This window comes from Somniosus microcephalus, chromosome 34 (genome assembly GCF_052327205.1).
Source record: "Somniosus microcephalus isolate GS21.2 chromosome 34, FLI_Smic_1.0, whole genome shotgun sequence".
In the NCBI taxonomy this organism is placed as follows: domain Eukaryota; kingdom Metazoa; phylum Chordata; class Chondrichthyes; order Squaliformes; family Somniosidae; genus Somniosus; species Somniosus microcephalus.
Window position 1 is genome coordinate 19,576,229 of NC_141020.1, and position 19,430 is coordinate 19,595,658.

The following is a 19,430-nucleotide window of genomic DNA, read 5'->3' on the forward strand; positions in this document are numbered from 1 at the left end:
CATCAGGAGCCTCAGAGCACACCATTGGCATTTCGAAGCAAAGCATCAGGTGTCTCGATCGTCCTGGGGGACTCCCTACAATACAGCCCAGAAAAAGTGGGCCGCATTTTTGTAGTTTAATGTATTCTGCACAAGCTGGCAATGCTAAAAGGATTGGAGTTGGAGGAGGCACAGCCACAAGAGGAGGCATCATCAGACAAGGAAGAATTGGATGAAGGCAAGCAAGAAGCATAAGGAGGGCCAGCAGAACACACTGCAGCTAGACAGGCCACAGAGCAGTTAACGGTGACCTGCTCAATCCCTTTACCTGAAAAGTCAGAAAATGCACTTCTGCCTTGCACTCGGGCCATAATAAATCCCACATTTTAAATTGGAAATCATTGTTTCCCTCATTTCCCAATTCAACACACAACATGGCTGTTACATAAAATGTTGTAAAATGTCTGTTATGTATTGTGTTCTATTGTGTGTTCTCCTCCCACCTGTGGTGGCGCTGTCACAGGAGATAAATGGTTGGGTATTCTCTCGGTTAAGTTTAGCTCTCTTTGTTCGGAACTTGCCAGAACTTCCTTTCCTTCCAATAAAGCACTTCACGTTTGAATCTCTGAGTTCTGAGTCCTAAATTGTGTCTAGGTAGAAACGTACCGACACAACAGTCTGCTCATTAAAAAAAGAGGGAAATACATTTGGAGGGATTTCTACAAAGATATACCACGTCTTTCACCCCTCAACAATTATCTGGCTCAAACATTCAAATCAAGCTTGACCTTTAAGGCACTTATAGTAATTAGTACTTTAAAAAAAAACTACTCTAGCCCTCCTCGTATTAGGTAAAAAGTATTCGCAAAACTATTTTATAATGATGAGGTAAGGAGACGCGGTTTTATGAAAGGGAAATCGTGTTTGACAAATCTAAGTTTTTTTGAGGGTGTAACTAGCAGGGTAGATGAGGGAGAAACCAGTGGATATAGTATACAGGAAACTTTGGTTTATCCGGAGGTTGTATGTCCGGAAACCTCGATCTAAACGGCAGAAATCAGCAGCCGTTTTGGTTAGGTTTTTTTTCTTCGAGCATTCATTTTTTTTTTATTTTTTTTTTAAAAACAGTCAGGCTCTGGAAAGCGTCTCTGTAGCTTAGCAACAGCTTCAGAGACGCTTCCAAGCTACGGGCCGAGTGTTTACAAGCTGTTGCTAAGCAACAGTGTTTGTGGTCAGATACGGAGATGAAAACCTCCGTATCCTTCAACATTAGCGCTGGTCTATCCGGAAGTTTTGATAGATCGGCAGCAGCTCGGTCCCGTCGGTGCCGGATATCGCAAAGTTTCCTGTATTTGGATTTTTAGAATTGACATTGGATAAAGTGCCACACAAGAGGCTGTTACACATGATTAGGGCTCATGGGGGTTGGGTGATTTATTAGCATGGATTGAGGAATGGTTAATGGACAGAAAACAGAGTAGGAATAAACAGGTCATTTTCAGGATGGCAGAGGTAACTAGTGGATCAGTCCTTGGACCTCAGCTATTTACAATCTATATCAATGACTTAGATGAGGGGATTGAGTGTAATATATCCAAGTTTGCTGACAATACAAAGCTAGGTGGGAAAGTAAGCCATGAGGAGGACGCAAAGAGGCTACAAAGGGATATAGACCGGTTAAGTGAGTGGGCAAGGAGGTGGCAGATTAAGTATAATGTGGGGAAGTGTGAAATTATCCACTTTGATTTTAAAAAAAAATATGCTGCTTTGCCATTTTTTCCTAAGGAGAGAGACTAGTAAATGTTAGTTAGCAGGGGGATTTGGGGGTCCTTGTACACGAATCACAGAAACTTAACATGCAGGTACAGCAACCAATTAGGTAGGCAAATAGTATGTTAGCCGTTAATTTAGGAGGTTGGAGTATAAATGTAAGGAAGTCTTGCTGCAATTATATAGAGCTTTGGTGAGACCACACCTGCAGTACCAAGTACAGTTTTGGTCTCCTTACCTAAGGAAGGATATACTTGCCTTAGAGGGGGTGAAACAAAGGTTCATTAGATTGGTTCCTGAAATGAGAGGTCTGTCCTATGAGCAGAGATTGAGTAGAATGGGCCTATAGTCTCTGAAGTTTAGAAGAATGAGGTGATCTCATTGAAACACAAGGTTCTGAGGGGGATTGACAGGGTAGATGCTGAGAGGCTGTTTCCCCTTGGCTGGGGAGTCTAGAACCAGGGGTCACAGTCTCAGGATAAGGGATCGGCCATTTAGGACTGAGATGAGGAGAACTTTCTTCACTCAGAGGGTGGTGAATCTTTGGAATTCTCTGCCCCAGAGGGCTGTGGGTGCTCAGTCGATGAGTATATTCAAGACTCAGAGCAATAGATTTTTGGGAACTAAGGGAATCGAGGGATATGGGGATCGGGCGGGAAAGTGGAGTTGATGTGGAAGTTTAACCATGATCTTATTGAATGGCAGAGCAGGCTCGAGGGGCCGTATGGCCGACTCCTGCTCCTATTTCTTATGTTTCTTAGGCGTGCAAACAGTTAAGTAGTCCACACTGAAGATTCCTTTGGGAAAACCTACATTATGCCAGTAGCTTTCTATCGATTGCTATCAATGTTCTGCTTTTGTTCCACTTTTCAGTAATGAGTGTCCCACATTCAGCTAGACAGACAAACGGAAACTTATTTTATTTCACTTACTTCATTTTAATCGCTGGTTGTCATGGAAACTAACAATTGTAATTACAGGTGCTGCAGATGCATTAAAAACCTATAATTCAGCTCTGGCAGCTCTCATGATTGATTACGAGCTTTTAAGTTCCAAATAATGCAATTTAGATGAGAAAATGACAATATCCAAAAGTAATGGCTTTAAAAGACCAATCATTCGATGCCTTGACCCATTTTAAATGATCAAATATAAAAATTATACACATTCAGTCTGGTTATCTGCTGGGATGTACTGAAGAAATAAAAATGTCAGGAATAGCTTTATCAGTGGTGACTAAGTGGCTACAAATGTTTAGGAGCAAAGTGGAACTGGATATAATATCAGAATTTTAATAGGAATTTCTTTATATTGGATCTACTGTATGGTGAAATCCCTTCTCAGAAATATTAATATCCCAATGAACTTAGCATGTAACTAAATGAAATTACATTTCTGCTATTGAAATTACTACCCACACCCATTTATGCATTGAAACTTTGAGTGCTGATTCTCCATAATTAAGCACCAAATAAGGAATACAATTGATCATCTTGCTCTCTAAATGTTTGCTCCAATTCAGCTACGGGAAAGAACTGAAAGGAGCGTAATCCTTCTTGCAACATATGAAATCAGTTTCATGTCAGATTCACAAGCAGAAGCAGCACAGAAAATGCAGTTTCTTTGGATTACAGGGTCTTCTAATACAGGAATTTCAAATCAAATTGATTAATGATAGATTTACCTGCATTACCCAACAGTACCAAAACTGCTGAAGGTTAATATTAATTATTAGTATTATTTATTGGAAGACTTCGTGAATTTTTTTGTATGTTGTGTTCTACTGTGATTTTTTTTTAAAGCCAAAACTACGCACAATTATATTTTTCCAAAGGAAACTGATTACATAGATTGAGCACCACCAAAGAAAGAGCCACAATCTTTATATTCAGGGGAGAAACAGGATTACAAGAGGCGCACTAAATGTGCAACAATAACAGAAACAGCTGTAAGAGAGGAGGAAGAATTAATGGAGCAAAGCAAGACAACAAGTCTCTGGTGCTTCAGAGAAAAAGTTCAGTTTAAGGAGGGAAGCAGTAAGAGTAGTAATGTAATATTAGTAGAAGATTTAGTGGTTTGCTTTGTAGATGTAACAGCAGAGCACTTGGAAAACAGTGACAGGATCGGACAAAGTCAACATGGATTTACAAAAGGTAAATCATGCTTGACTAATCTATTGGAATTTTTTGAGGATGTAACTGGTAGAATAGATAAGGGAGAACCAGTGAATGTGGTGCATTTGGACTTTCAGAAGGCTTTCGATAAGGTCCCGCATAAGAGATTAGCGTGCAAAGTTAAAGCACATGGGATTGGGGGTAAGGTACTGACTTGGATAGAGAACTGGTTGGCAGACAGGAAGCAAAGATTTGGAATAAACTGGTCTTTTTCCGAGAGCCAGGCAGTGACTAGTGGGGTACCGCAGGGATCGGTGCTAGGACCCAGCTATTCACAATATATATTAATGTTGATCTAGATGAGGGAACTAGATGTAATATCTCCAAGTTTGCAAACGACACAAAGCTGGGTGGGCGTGTGTGCTGTGAGGAGGATGCCGAGAAACTCCAGTATGATTTGGACAGGTTGGGTGATTATACTGCATGTGCCCAATGTGGATAAATGCGAGGTTATCCACTTTGGTAGCAAAAACAGGAAGGCAGATTATTATCTGAACGGCAATAGATTGGGAGAAGGGGAAATGCAACGAGACCTGGTGTCCTTGTGCACCAGTCGCTGAAGGTAAGCATGCAGGTGCAACAGGCAGTTAAGAAGGCAAATGGTATGTTGGCCTTCATAGCGAGAGGATTCAAGTACAGGAGCAAGGATGTCTTGCTGCAGTTGTACAGGGCCTTGGTGAGACCACATCTTGAGTATTGTGTGTAGTTTTGGTCGCCTTATCTGAGGAAAGATGTTCTTGCCATGGAGGGAGTGCAGCGAAGATTCACCAGATACCTGGAATGGCAGGAATGACGTATGAGGAGAGATTGGGTCGATTGGGCTTATATTCGCTGGAGTTTAGATGAATGAGAGGGGATCTCATTGAAACTTATAAAATTCTAACAGGACTAGACAGACTAGATACAGGAAGGATGTTCCCGATGGCGGGTGAGACCAGAACCAGGGGTCACAGTCTAAGGATAAGGGGTAAGCCTTTTAGGACAGAGATGAGGAGGAATTTCTTCACCCAGAGAGTGGTGAACCTGTGGAATTCTCTACCACAGAAGGCAGTTGAGGCCAATTCATTAAATATATTCAAGAAGGAGTTAGATATACTTCTTGAGGCTAAAGGGATCAAGGGATATGGGGAGAAAGCAGGGACAGGGTACTGAATTTGGATGATCAGCCATGATCTCATTAAATGGCGGCGCAGTCTCGAAGGGCCGAATGGCCTACTCCTGCTCCTATCTTCTATGTTTCTATGTACAACTAATTCTGCTATAAAAATCAAGCTAACAGGTCTATGATTTGTTTACTGGTGCAAAGGTTATAGATATTAAGCAGGAAATAGTTAAGTTAGTTCAGGGAATGAGACACAAGCTAGCAGTAATTGTATATGTTGGAATAATTGACAGAAGGGACAGACAGTTTGATACAGCTATGCAGTGCATGAACAACAAAGAAAACGGGCAGAAAAATATACAGGAAACTTTCGTTTAACCGGAGGTTAAATGTCCGGAAAGCTCTATCTACCGACAAAATTCAGGAGCCGTTTCCTATAAGTTTTTTTACTTCTCGTTGCTTTTTTTTTTCCCAATCAGGCTCTGCAAGGTCTAGCTGAAGCTGTTGCTTAGCTACAGAGATGCTTTTAAGCTGCGGCCGACTGTTTTGAAGCACAGGGTTTGTTGATTCACATGGAGCTCAAAAGCTCCGTATGTTTTAACATTAGCGCTGGTTTCTACGGCAGTTTTGATGGTACGGCACCAGCTCGGTCCCGTCAGTGCCGGATACCAGAAAGTTTCCTGTAGTTAGATGCTCTTAAATCAGACCAGGCCAGTACCAGGCCCAAACAACATTTATTCACAGATTTACAGGAAGCAGGGAACTACATTTTTGAACGTTCAATAGATTCAGGAGGGATTTTTGATGATTGGAGAAGGGTATACATATTTATTATTTTTTTTAAAAACAAGGGGACGCTCACCTGGAAACTAGAGTCTGGTCAATTTACCATGAGTTAGCGGGAATTTAAAAAAAATTAAATGAAACTAAATTTAATTTAAAATGGAGATTATTGCCTGTGCAGGTCTTTGCATATACAGTGGTGCTCCAAACTTTGAAAGAACCAATGCATTCTTTGCGTTCAGTCCACTGCACTTAACCAGGCACAAGGAAACCTACTTACTAGTTTGAGTCAAATGTCCGAGGTAGAGGGGACTCGGACTCATACTGGTAAGCATATGCAGCAGCTTTGCAACGTCATGACAAACATTGGTTTCAGGGTTACAGCTGGAACTAGTACTGTATTATCCCAGTTGTTTAGGCCATATGCAGCTGTTTATCCTCGAGAATGCCTTAAGGCATATATCATATGTAAAAACATTTCAATAAACATACTGGGCTGGCTTTTCTCAATGGGGAGCTTTTGGAGTCTGGACTCCCACTGGTCGGGTTTCAGTCCCGCCTTCATCAACTTCTGGCCAACCCACGCTATATTCCCTTGATTGACCTTGTTGGCCAATTAAGGGAAAACCGGTGAAGCTGTCAAACACCGACATTCTCTGTAGTTTGATGAGTTCTTGAATTCAAGACTCATCAAACCTCTTTCTTTTGCAGAAATTAGATGGTTGCTGCATTGGAGAATGCAACGGCCATCTGTCATCTCCGCCGCGGAGGTGCGAGACTCTCCGCATCCCCATCGATTGAAGCCTGCAGGAAGAAACAAAGTTAAGTACACTTTTTCTAACACTTTGCACTTACCTCAGATACTTACCTCTCCACACTGGCACCCATCACTCACCTCCACAGCACACTTTTGGACCCCTCCGACCCCCGCAGACCCACTACTCACCTGGGCTAAAAGAGGATAATCCTATTTTCTGCCTGTTAACTACCTGTTAACAGGCAGTTAAGTGGCTGTAATCCCTTCCCGCCTCCAAGGAGACGGAACCCAGCGCGGGACGGTTACCCACCTCCTGACAAGGGAGCATGGAGGCGGGTTGGGGACGGGTTGGGCACTCGCCCCCAAATTCTGTCATTATCCCGGCAGTCCCGCCTCCAAACCCGCCTCCCCAGGGCTGGCAAGATCGCGCCCACTGTAACTAACAGTGCCAATCCAGCATCAGGCCACCTGCACAGGTAGGTTTATCTGGTGAATTAATTTTAGATTCAGAGGTGCAATAGAAATTTAGTCTGATAGGAGTGTTAATGCAGTGCCAATTTTATAACCTATAGGGGGAGAAATTCAGTATCGCCCGGGCGCGAAATTTTGCGCCCGGCGCAAATTATCGCCACCTACTGGTAAATTGGCCTGCCTCACCCCAGGAGGTGCTTGGAGCGCTAAAACAGGCGCTGCACGACTGTCTAAGGCGCTAAGCCGGAGAAGCGATGCGCTACCACCGAGGGCGGGCGCAGCGCAGGTGCGGCCAGTTAGCGATTGCACGCAGACACGCTGGCGCGGTCAGCTCTTAAAGGGGAGGTTCGATCTTGGATTGCAGCCACACCCTGCGCATCGGAGCCCTGATTCTCAGCCTGGACAGACCTGCTACCACATTCTTACGCCTAGGACCATGGAGAGGGCCAGGGAGCGAGCGCAGCGGTTCAGCGAGGGGGCCTTGCAGGTTCTGGTTGGCGTGGTGGAGCGCAGGCGATCTATCCTGTTCCCGAACACTGGCAGGAGGCCGCTGCCCAACGACTATCGCAAAGCTTGGAGGCAGGTGGCTCACAGAGGTGACCTCCAGCAGCATGGTGCCTAGGACCCCTGTGCAATGCAGGAAGAAGTTCAACGACCTCACTCGGGTCGTCAGGGTGAGTACCCTTTTCAGAATCCTCTTCATCCCTGCATGTCCACCTCACTTTATGGCCAAAGGGTCCTGAAAGCCCCAATGCCCAGCCCTCATCCAACACCTATGGCCCTTTCAGGAAACTCACATTCAGCACTTTACACACTAAGGGCTAATCGACCATGGGAGGCAGTGCAGCCAAGATCAGGGCTTCACCCTGTACTCAGAGCCCGTCCTTTCTTTTGCAGGGCAAGCTGGCGCATAACAGGAGGCAGCAACAACGGACCGAGGGAGGCCGGCCTCACCGATCTGGAGAAGCGAGTCCAGCGGATTATGGCAGGCCGGATGATTGGCCCCGTCGCCACTGGAGATGCCGACCCCGTTCTGGACAGCAATGGTAAGGTCATCACCTTTTTGACCTCTCTCCTTCCACTTGTGCCTCACACCAGCATCCTTTGCCACTATCGAACCAATACAATACATTGCAGCACTCATGCCTCCCTCACTGCCACCCTGTCCTCACGCTAAAGCCACTCTTGTACCTCCCTGCTTTCAGATGCTGATCGCCAGGTGAGGAGGCGGGCCCTCAAGCTGCCACTGTGAGTGACTCTGAAGGCGATGACGAGGAGGAAGCCGGACCATCAGTGCCACCCTCAGCCAAGGCAGCCCATGGCCATAATGGGGACACGTCTTCCCTGGAGGGGAGCAGGGGGGAATAGTCTGAGGAGGGTGAAGCTCCGGGGCCCAGCGGGCTGCAGCAATGCGGGAGGGGGCGCTAGGGAAGCTCGGCAGCCTTCTCCCCAGAGGGAGAGTCTGGCCTCGAGTCCTGCTACAGTGAGCGCAGAAGAGGTGCGGCTCCTCGCTGAAATGAGCACCCAGGCGGAGCACAGGCACACTGAGCTCATGGCTGCAGTGGCAGATGCCCGAATCCATTGAGTCACTGGCAAGGAGGGTCCAGGACGTCGGCGCAGCACAGGCAAGGAGTCTCCAGGACTTCGGCGCAGCACAGGCGGCTGCCACGCAAGTGCTTAGTGCTGCAATGCAGTCAGTGGCTGGTCTCATGCAGACGCTGATTGAGGCCACACGAGCACTGACTGCCTCCACCCTCGCTGGATTGGGCACGAATCGCCGGGGCCCTCGCCGCGCCACAGCAGGCCAGCAGTCTGTGCTTCAGCAGATTGCTCCGCATGCTGCAGTGCTGCCCCGTGGGAGTGCCAGTGTGTCGTCCAAACAGGGAGTTGCTGTCCTCTGTCAGGATGACAGCATTCCTGCTGCCAACACTGTCACTACTCCACTGCAGCTGCCACCACCTGTAGGACAGACTGCTGCCGCCCATGCAGAGTTGGAGCAGTCAGCAGCCGGGCCCTCCAGGCCCAGAGCTGGTCCAGACCGTCCCTCAAGGGCATCTGCAGTCTCAGTTTCTGGCACTCAGCAGCCTTCCCCCAGCCTTGCTGCAGCCACTGGGGTCCCACTGCGGAGGAGCTGCAGGGTGGGAAGGGGCGAATCCTGCAAGTGAAGCAGATCACCCTCGAAGGGCAAAACGTAGGTGTGGCAAAATGCTGTTAAATGTTTTATTGAAGGCCGAGGATCGTGGTCATTTTTTGGTTACTCTTTTGTTCATTGTCTCCAGGTTGTGAGAGCCAGTTATGTGACTGACTGCTTTTTTTGGGTTTTCTCTCTATTACTTTGTCATGCAGGAAGGGCACACAGTTTGTTAAATAAAGAAGTGTCTTTATTCAGAATGTGCATGTTTGCTCTTAACTATTTGTTGCCTTGACCGGCTTAGGGGTTGCGGAACGGTTCCATTCATGTTCTTTCAATGGCACAAGCCATTCCCTCAGAGAGTCCTAGAACCGACTTGCAATAAGCCGCTGACGGACGGCCCTTGCACTTTGTGCCTCCCTCCCGTCCTGGTACTGCTGCTCCTCCTCCTCCTCCTCTGCTGGTGCTCCAATGTCTGCTGGCAGTGGCCGAGTCCTGAGGATTACCAGGTCATGCAGCACACTACAACGAAATGGGAGACTCGCTCAGGCGAGTACTGAAGGGCTCCTCCGGAATGGTCCAGACAGCGGAACCGTTGCTTGAGCACGCCGATTGTGTGCTCAATGATGTTCCTGGTTGCTTAATGGCTCTCATTGTATCGTTCTTCAGCAGGGGTGCTGGGCGAACGGAGCGGGGTCATCAGCCAGAGAAGCCAGCCTCCTGGGTGAGCCGGGGCCTCGAAAAGGTCTGCCACAGAAGTCTGGCGCAGGATGAAGGAGTCGTGGCTGCTGCCTGGAAAGCGGGCATTGACAGCGGCTATCAGCTGTCTGTGGTCACAGACCAACTGGACGTTCAACGAATGGAACCCCTTCCGGTTGCGGTAATCCTCGGCATTCTCTTGCGGCGCCCGCAAAGCCACATGCGTGCAGTCAATGGCGCCCTGGACCATGGGGAAGCCCGCTATTCTTGCAAATCTCATTGCACGCTCTTGCTGCTTGTCCGGGGTCATGGGGAAGGAGATGTACTGACGTCTCCTTTTAAAGAGGGCATTCGTGACTTGACGGATGCAGCAATGCACCGCGAACTGGGAGATATTGGCAATGTCCCCAGTAGTGGATTGAAAGGAGCCGGTGGCATAGAAGTTGAGAGCCACTGTTACCTTCACTGCCACTGATAGAGACGTCCTGCTCCTCAGTTGAGGCTGCAGATCTGGCTGAAGCAGGTGGCAGAGCTCAGTGACCACCTCCCTGCTGAATCGCAGCCTCCGAAAACACTGCTCCTCAGACACAGAGGTATGAGAACTGTTGGCGGAAAACCCTGGGACGGTAAGGTCTCGTGTGCCGACGCCTGTTGGCCCTCTTCCATCTGGCCATGATTGTCACTCTCGCTCGGCATCTCTGAGCCCTCTCAATGTAATGGAGAAGCCCAACATTCCCACCCATTGCAGCCCCCATAGTATGTGGCCACTCAAGGTTATGCCGGTGAAAAAGCAAACCAACTACAAAGTTCTGGTCAGAAGCCAAAAGTACCTGTGCGAGCGCTGACTCAATGCAGAAAGCTCTCTCCCTTTTTCTCTCTGCAAATCTCTCTCTCACAGGAGTGGTCCAAAAATGGCTACCACAAAGAAGCCAGGAAGAGCCCCCTTTAAATAGCACCCCCCTTAGGCCCACAGCGACTGGGAACCGTTCCAGTCAACCAGTCGCTGGGAGCGACAGGCGGAAAGGAGGGGGCGCCACTGAATTTCCGGTTCGGGGCGCCCCAAAGGCGTTGCACCATGAAATGACGTCAGGATCTGCGTGCGCAGCTGAGCGGGCGTTGCGGTTTAGCGCCGCCGCTAAATGTCCGCTCAATTTTGCGAGAGGCGCAGGTCTCTCCGCGCCTGGGCGCTAGCCGCCTCGCGCCCCACTTATCGCCCTCTTAAGGCGCTAACGGGTGGCGCAACCAACTGAATTTCTCCCCCATAGTGCCTTGTTCCATTGAGTGAGCGTTAGCTGGCTATTTAACCATTGGAAGCATCACAGTTGAATCTTGCGCTCATCCAGTTAACTCAGCACAGACTAGGGATCCTCCTGGTACCCTCCTGGTCTATATCAATAGCAGGAGAGTTCCAACAGGGAGGCTCATGCATCGGAGTTCATTACAGCTGACTACTATTCCATCACCATTTTCAACTACCATCATTTGATGAACTCAACTTTCACCTGCATACAATCCACCATAAAGTTAAAAAGAAACTGTCCAACTGCAAAAAAAAAGGAAGAAAATAAATAAAATTAAGCAACAGCACAGGATAAGCACCAGTGAAGGTGGAGGAAATTGGTTGTGTATCCCTTTCACAAGAGAGCTCTGGTCTTTACAGACGTAAATCAGAATAGTCAGTTCTTGTTGTGGAGTTACTTCTGAATGTTGCTTTGTCTGTTAATTACGGACAGCCATTTTCGATTTTGCCATAATTTTTGTTCAGTTAAAACCAGAATTTTATCGAAATGTTTTACATGATAATATATGCCTTAAGGCATTCTCTAGGATAAATGCCTTCATGTGGCCTAAACAACAGGGATAATTTTGCTCAGTAGAAACGATGGAGCCGAAATTCTTTTCCCGTGCACTGGGCGCAGTGGGAAAGGAAAATCAGGATCTGAGTCAAGGCATCGGATTTTCACTTGCCCCAGGTTCTCTGATGGGCATGCACGTGGGGTGCAGGAGGATTGACCTGCTCCAAGACGCAAGCCTCGTTTTATCATTAATTTGAGGCATGCTGCAGGGGTATCCTTGCTACCACAAGAATTCTGATTAATTACACGGTTACTTCCCAAATAATCAAGGAAATTCACGCCTAGCGATGTGGCATAAACCCGGGATAAATTACTTACGTGCTAACCTCCTCTGAAAAAACCGGTGCAACTCTGTTTGTAAGCTGCAGTTACGCCAAAACATTAGAGGAAATTCTGGGCCAAATATGTTTATTTTACACAGAGTAGATATACCTTTGCATTTGATGTAGCTTCAAGGAAGCAGAGTCGGTTTCCAAATCCTTCAGCAGCAAGGCAGAGCTTAATCTGCGCTTTGACAATGGTCGTAGTGCACTGAAGAACTACTTCGTCATCCTGTCAGACAGAAAAAAAGTAGACCACATCAGCAAATCAGCAATATTCCTTTAACCTCACATACTTTAGATATAAAGTCATGAAATTGAATAAAAATAAGCTTCCCATCTTTTTGAAAGTAAAGATCCAGCACAAAGCAGGAAGTTAAATAAAATGGTGGCTTTAGACTGATGATTGCTGAACCCAGGCAAAAAATAATCGGCATTTTCTAAAATAGTTCTGGTTATTTAAAAAATCTGCATTAAGATGAGATCTCGAATATTCCACGGTTATAGTTTTTCTTAACACTTCTATTAATCCATTGCTGAAAGGCTGATCAATAATCCAAGGCATCCTTTGTCTCTTTACCTGTCCTATTACCATCTCGTCTCGCCTTGAATATCTCTTCACCTCTCACTGACCTTCCCTTTTGTTCTTTCATCCCCTCCCCCATTTCCCAGCCCCCAAACTTGCTTTTTAATCTGTTTTATTTCCTGCTTTTTTTCTCAGTTCTGACGAAGGGTCTTCGACCTGAAACGTTGACTCGGTTTCTCTCTCCACGGATGTTGTCTGGCCTGCTGAGTTTTTCCAGCATTTTCTGTTGTTATTTCGGATTTCCAGCATCCGCAGTATTTTGCTATCGAATAATTCAAGGCAGACTGATATTTCACAGCAGCAAATCGAGGCCCATTTCTGAACAATAGTGACCAGTACAGTTGGACTGTCCAATAAGCATTTTTTGCTGTCAAATGGTTTTTGCCAAAACTTAATATGACTTCAATTGAGTCATGTAATATATGCATGGTTTCTCTTCAGCAGCTTGTTATTACTCAGACTCAATTACTTCCTCCAAAACCAACTTTTTTGCCCCAGCAGTCTTAACATTTGCATAATAGGAAACTAGAACAATTAGATGTTATGTTCCTGAAATATATTGCTGAGCAATTTGACTCAGAATGTTCTCTTGTGGTTAATGGCATCATGTCTTAATAATTTGCATGAGACTTCTAGATTGCCATTGTGCTATATTTTACATCTGTTGATTAGTCAGCTAAGTTTTCAAACAGGTCCATATGGATCAGTTGGATTATTATAATTCCACTTCTCCAGTCCTAGCCATAAACTGCAGTGCAGTACATGCATATTCATCAGAAACTGCAGAATTCACTGTTATCGACAATGGTAGAACTCACTTTTAATAGCAAATAAGCACAAAACAAAATCTACTCACTCAGGATGAAATTATGTAGAGAGTACATTAACTGACAGTTACTTATTTAAACACTTTTTCTGCATAGTCACAAGAATGGGCAACTTTAGTTATATGTGTATTATAGAGGCACAGGTGTGTTAGGGTATGTTAAAAGTAACACATGACTGAGTAGCTGATTCAAAGGCACATGCAACAAATGCTCCTTAACCAGCTAAACAGCGAGTTAACTAGTATAAATAGTGCTCTGTGGCCAATTACAGCTTTGGAGCGTGCAATGTAGTCACTCAATTATGTATCAGTGATCACTGGCCCCAGGTGGCCAGAGGAAACGCTTCAAGGACACCCTCAAAGCCTCCTTGAAAAAGTGTAACATCCCCACCGACACCTGGGAATCCCTGGCCCAAGACCGCACAAAGTGGAGGAGAAGCATCCGGGAAGGCACCGAACACCTCGAGTCTCTTCGCCGGGAGCAAGCGGAAGCCAAGCGCAAGGAGCGCACATCAACCCAAGCACCCCACCCACCCGCCCCTTCAACCACCGTCTGCCCCACCTGTGACAAAGACTGTAGGTCCCGCATTGGATTCAGTCACCTGAGAACTCATTTTTAATGTGGAAGCAAGTCATCCTCGGTTCCGAGGGACTGCCTAAGAGAAGAGAGAGTGATCTGCAAACTGTCTGATCCTTACCAAGAGTCCCCTACCATTGCCAGGAGAAAACCGGAGTTAAGTACAGGAAACTTTGTGCTATCCGGCACCGACCTGTTGCCGTCCCATCAAAACTGCCGGACAAACCAGCGCTAATGTTGAAACATACGGAGATTTTGAGCTCCGTATCTGGCAACAAACCCTGTTGCCAACAGCTTCTAAACAGTCGGCCGTACCTTGCAAGCGTCTCTGTAACTTAGCAACAGCTTCAGCGAGACCTTGCAGAGCCTGACTGGTGAAAAAAAAGCAACGAAAAGAAAAAAACCTAACGAAACGGCTCCTGATTTTTGCCGGTGGCTCGAGCATTCCGGACAGTTAACCTCCGGATAAACCAACGTTTTCTGTAAGTATTACCGCCACTGTCCAACTGTCAGCATGCTGTTAATGTTCTTCTGTGGTTGCATCTATTGTTGCAAGGGATGGCACGATTTATAAATGCTTCCTTAGTGATATAGCCGCCTCACACATTGTTCAGAGGTTGAGGTAGATCTGCTTCAGCAGAAGACCCTCTGCTTTGGGTAGTAGCGAGTCCAGTTTGCACTCCGTCTATGTCCTTAGACTGTCCTCTGCTGCTCGTCCTACTTTCTTTTTAAACATATGCAGAAAAATTAGATTCACTGATGCATCTATACTGCAAAGTAAACGGAGGGAGATGAATCAATTCTTACAATGTCTTCTGCCCTGCTCGGCGCTTCCCCTCTGCAAACTCTCCTGACGACCTTATCACTAACTTGTTGCAGGCATCATTAACACAACTTCGGCATTACATTTTTGGATCTTTTCAAACCTAGATTGTTTCAGATTTTGTATCTTAGATTTGTCTCATAGCAGAGTCCCAAAACCCATCCTTCAAGTGTTTATCCTTGCCTTGATATTAAGATAAGCCTTTGGTAACCTATCTGGGAAATGAACAGCAAACCCTGTCTTGTAAATGCTTTTAGCTACTGGACTTGTATTTTGTCCTCAATCTGATCTTGATCTCATCAGCCCTCATTAAGTTGGGCATATCAAGAAAATTTATTTTACAAAAGATGTACAGTCACATAACAGTCGTAGAATATAGTTAGATAAAAGACTTCTTTAATTACTATATAAACGGAGTAAAAAAAAAATAATACAGCAGAAAAGGACCATTTGGCCCATTGTGCCGGAGCTGACTCTTTGATCGAGCTATCCAATTAGTCCCACTTCGCTGCTCTTTCCTGATACATTTTTCCTTTTTCAGGTATATATCCAATTCCCTTTTGAAAATTACTACTGAATCTGCTTCCACCGTCCTCTCAGGATGTGAAATCCAGATCATAAGTCGCTGCGTAAAAACCTCTCATCTCCCCTTGGTTGTTTTGCCAGTTATCTTAATGATGTGTTCGCTGGTTAGCGACTCTCCTGCCAATGGTAGTAGTTTCTCTCCATTGTCAAAACCCATCATAATTTTGAACGCCTCTTAAATCCTCCCGTAATCTTCTCTGCTTTTGAAATGTAGTCACTGTTGTAAATTAGGAAAACACGGCATCCAAACACAGTACCCTGTCCCTGCTTTCTCCCCATATCCCTTGATCCCTTTAGCCTTAAGAAATATATCTAACTCCTTCTTGAATATATTTAATGAATTGGCCTCAACTGCCTTCTGTGGTAGAGAATTCCACAGGTTCACCACTCTCTGGGTGAAAAAATTCCTCCTCATCTCAGTGCTAAATGGCTTACCCCTTATCCTTAGACTGTGACCCCTGGTTCTGGACTCCCCCGCCATCGGGAACATCCTTCCTGCATCTAGTCTGTCTAGTCCTGTTAGAATTTTATAAGTTTCAATGAGATCCCCTCTCATTCTTCTAAACTCTAGCGAATATAAGCCTAATCGACCCAATCTCTCTTCATATGTCATTCCTGCCATCCCAGGTATCAGTCTGGTGAATCTTCGCTGCACTCCCTCCATGGCCAGATTGTCTGTTTAACGATCTTGGTTCAGGGACAAATATTGGCCGGGACACCGGGAGAACTCCCCTGCTCTGCTTCTTCTTTGTTATCAATTCTGGCAGCTGAATGGTACTCACCATGGGTTCAGTGGGCCTAATGGTTGGTGAAAATAGACAAAATAGTCCCAGTTAAGTCCTGGAATCCCTCTGAAATAGTCATGCTAAGGCTATCCTACAAGGTATCGACTAAAGCAGTCGTTACTTCCACTCCAGAAGCCACTACTGTTCTTAGAACCTCATCGGATACTTGGTTCTCACAGATATCCCCTTAACTATCACACTCTCCAAAATGTTCAGCATGGTTGGCATGCCTCCTGCATAGTGTTGCAGAGGCAGGTAGTTGACTCCAACTTATTCGCCATTTCCATAACATGCATGGAGACAGCGTCCACTGACTGCACACAAAAATCGAACCTCCTCTATCCATTTTCTCTTGAAAACCGGGCCCCAAAATCAGAAGCCATGGCTCCTCAGTTTCTCCACCCTCCGGTGATCCACGGTTGGCTCCTCCTTTTCTGCTCCCTTGTGCTCAGTGGCAGTGAGCTGACGCTTGAGATGAGGTACCATGATGGAATGGGCGAGACTGATGCAGGAATGGCCAAATAAAGATGGCAAACCGCTCAGGACTGGTCATCTTCTGGCTGACCATCATTTAGGAGGGTCACAAAGGAAATACTTTTAGGAGATTGCACCCACACATGTAAGTGATCAATAATAGGAGACCTTACAATTAAGATGAACATTTGGAGACTATAACAAATTTACTGTAGTCTACACAATCCCTTCCATTACCAATCTGTTTCTGGCAGCTCACCTCCTCCCCATCTCCCACTGCCTCCCCAGTGCATCTCCCGAGGGGGTTCCAGCATTTCATTATGTATACTTAATAGGCTAATGACTGCCACTCCTCCTTGGCATGTCTTTGCCACTGATTGTGGGCAATATTTTCCTTTGCATGCAGAATACAAATTGAGAAAGGCACCTAATCGATACAACATTTTATTTCACCCAGGTTTACAGTGCTACTGAGAATTATTTCGGGCTTGTGAATATTGGTAGCATTCTCACCTCAGAGTCAGAATGTTGTGGGTTCAAACTCCACTTGAGTGCAAAATCTAGGGTGACACTCCAGTGCAGTACTGAGGGAGTGTGAGAAGTGCCGTCTTTCGGATGAGACGCTGCTGCCCTCTCAGGTGGGTGTAAAAGATCCCATGGCACTATTTCAGAGAAGAGCAGGGGAGCAAAGTTCCCTTTTTTTTGGCCCGCGCTGCCCCTTTAACGGACTGCGCGGGCCATTCAAAATTTCGCGCATATGCGATTTTTCTATTTAAAAGCCGGATCACCGGCTACACGAGACCTCTGGAGCGCTGCGCAGCCTAAAGGGAACATTGCAGGGTACAGGAAATTTTGGTTTATCTCCGCGGAGGTTGTATGGCCGGAAACCTTGATCTAACGGCAGAAATCAGCAGCCGTTTAGTTAGCATTTTTTTTTTTTTTTTTATTAAAAACAAAGAAAAAAAACCTAGGAGAAGAAAAAAAATCAGTCTCTGGAAAGCCTCTGAAGCTGTTGCTAAGCTTCAGAGACGCTTCCAAGGTACGGGCCGACTGTTTACAAGCTGTTGCTAAGCAACAGTGTTTGTTGTCAGATATGGAGATGAAAACCTCTGTACCCTTCAACATTAGCGCTGGTCTGTCCGGAAGTTTTCATAGATCGGCATCACGCCGGTCCCGTCGGTGCCGGATATCGCGAAGTTTCCTGTAGTTATCCCCGGTGTCCTAGCCAATATTTATCCCTCAATCTACATCACTAAAACCAGATTATCTGGTCATTATCACATTGCTGTTTGTGGGACCTTGCTGTGCGCAAATTGTCTGCCAAGTTTCCTACATTTCAACAGTGACTACACTTTAAAAGTACTTCATTGGCTGTAAAGCGCTTTGGGATGTCATGAGGCAGTGAAAGGTGTTATGTAACTGAAAGTCTTTCTTTATACCATGAGGACATGGAAGGTATGGAGGTAGTTGTGCTTCCAGCATTCTTTCAGGACATGCATGGATACTTGTGACTTCACTTACCTCATGAATTAAAGAAGCAGTTTTTAGCACTGTATATAATTATATGCGAGGTGGCCAAGGTGGCAATGACTGCCTGCATTACCTCCCTCTATATTGTCACCACCCTCTTCTACAGCTGTTCACCACACTGCCTTTATCTCTGCCAACAGAATATTCACAGAAGTATAGCAGAATCTGAGAGCTCTTGCCACAGCTGACTCAGTGTTGCGTCTCCTTCTTCTAGTTCAATGCTTTCCCAAATTTGGTGTGCTTCTGGGTTCTGGTCCTTTAAGCAGCTGCAGCCTTTTAAAATGCAGCTATACCATGGCCTAGAAACTTGATGCTGCACCCATTTTACAAGCAGAAAATGGGCACAAAAGCAATCAACATGGAGGGTGTCATGTGTGCGTCCTTTGAGCTGAAAGAGCACCGCCCACCATATTGGCGTAAGCGTCAAAAGCGGCGTCCAGAGCCCACGCCAAAACAGGCATATGCAAATAAGGAAACTAACGCATGTTTACTGCCCCCATTAACCATTGGTTTGCCGTTCAGCAGTAAAACGTGGTCTACATGCAACCTAACCAGCGGTCCTTAAAGGGATCGCTACCAACTGAAGCAAGTATAACCACGCGTTCAGTTGGCTTTGCAAATATGGCAGGCTTGCCAATGGTGCAGGGCGTCATAGACTGCACACGTGGCCCTTAGGGCACCCCATCACAACCCAGCTATCTGTGTCAACTGCAAGGGCTTCCACTCCCTCAACGTACAGCTGGTGTGTAACCACAAGAAGGAGTTTTTGCATGTTTGCGCCAAGTTTTGTGGTAGTTGCCATGACACACTCACCCTGCGGCACTCTAGTGTTCCTCCACTTTTCAATCCGCCAAACCAACTTAATGGATGGCTCCTTGGCGACAAAGGCTACCCCCTGAAAAAGTGGCTAATGACGCCGATCAGGAGGCCAGCTAACAAGACAGAAGAGTGCTACAACGCCAGCCACACTTCGACCAGGTCCATCGAGCAAACCATTGGGTTGTTGAAGATGCGCTTCCGATGCCTTGACTGATCAGGTGGAGCCCTGCAGTATACACCATCCAGGGTCTCCAGAATGGTCGTGGTCTGCTGTGCACTGCACAACATGGCACAGCGTCTTGGCTTGCAGCTTCCTGATGAGCAAGTGGCTCAGCTCCAGGCCTCCTCAGATGAGGAGGATGAGGCTGAGGAGGAGGAGCGGG

At 46.2% G+C, this 19,430-nt stretch overlaps 1 protein-coding gene across 10 annotated transcripts in view; it reads right to left on the reverse strand.

Annotated features, from left to right (window-relative positions):
- LOC147096861 (ryanodine receptor 1-like) overlaps positions 1 to 19,430 on the reverse strand; it is a 461,451-nt gene that overhangs the window by 410,670 nt on the left and 31,351 nt on the right. For all 10 annotated transcript variants that reach the window (XM_085973559.1, XM_085973551.1, XM_085973560.1 and 7 more), the window contains exon 2: positions 12,155 to 12,274. In XM_085973559.1, coding sequence (XP_085829685.1) covers positions 12,155 to 12,274 — 120 coding nt within the window. The remainder of the gene's footprint in view (positions 1 to 12,154; positions 12,275 to 19,430) is intronic.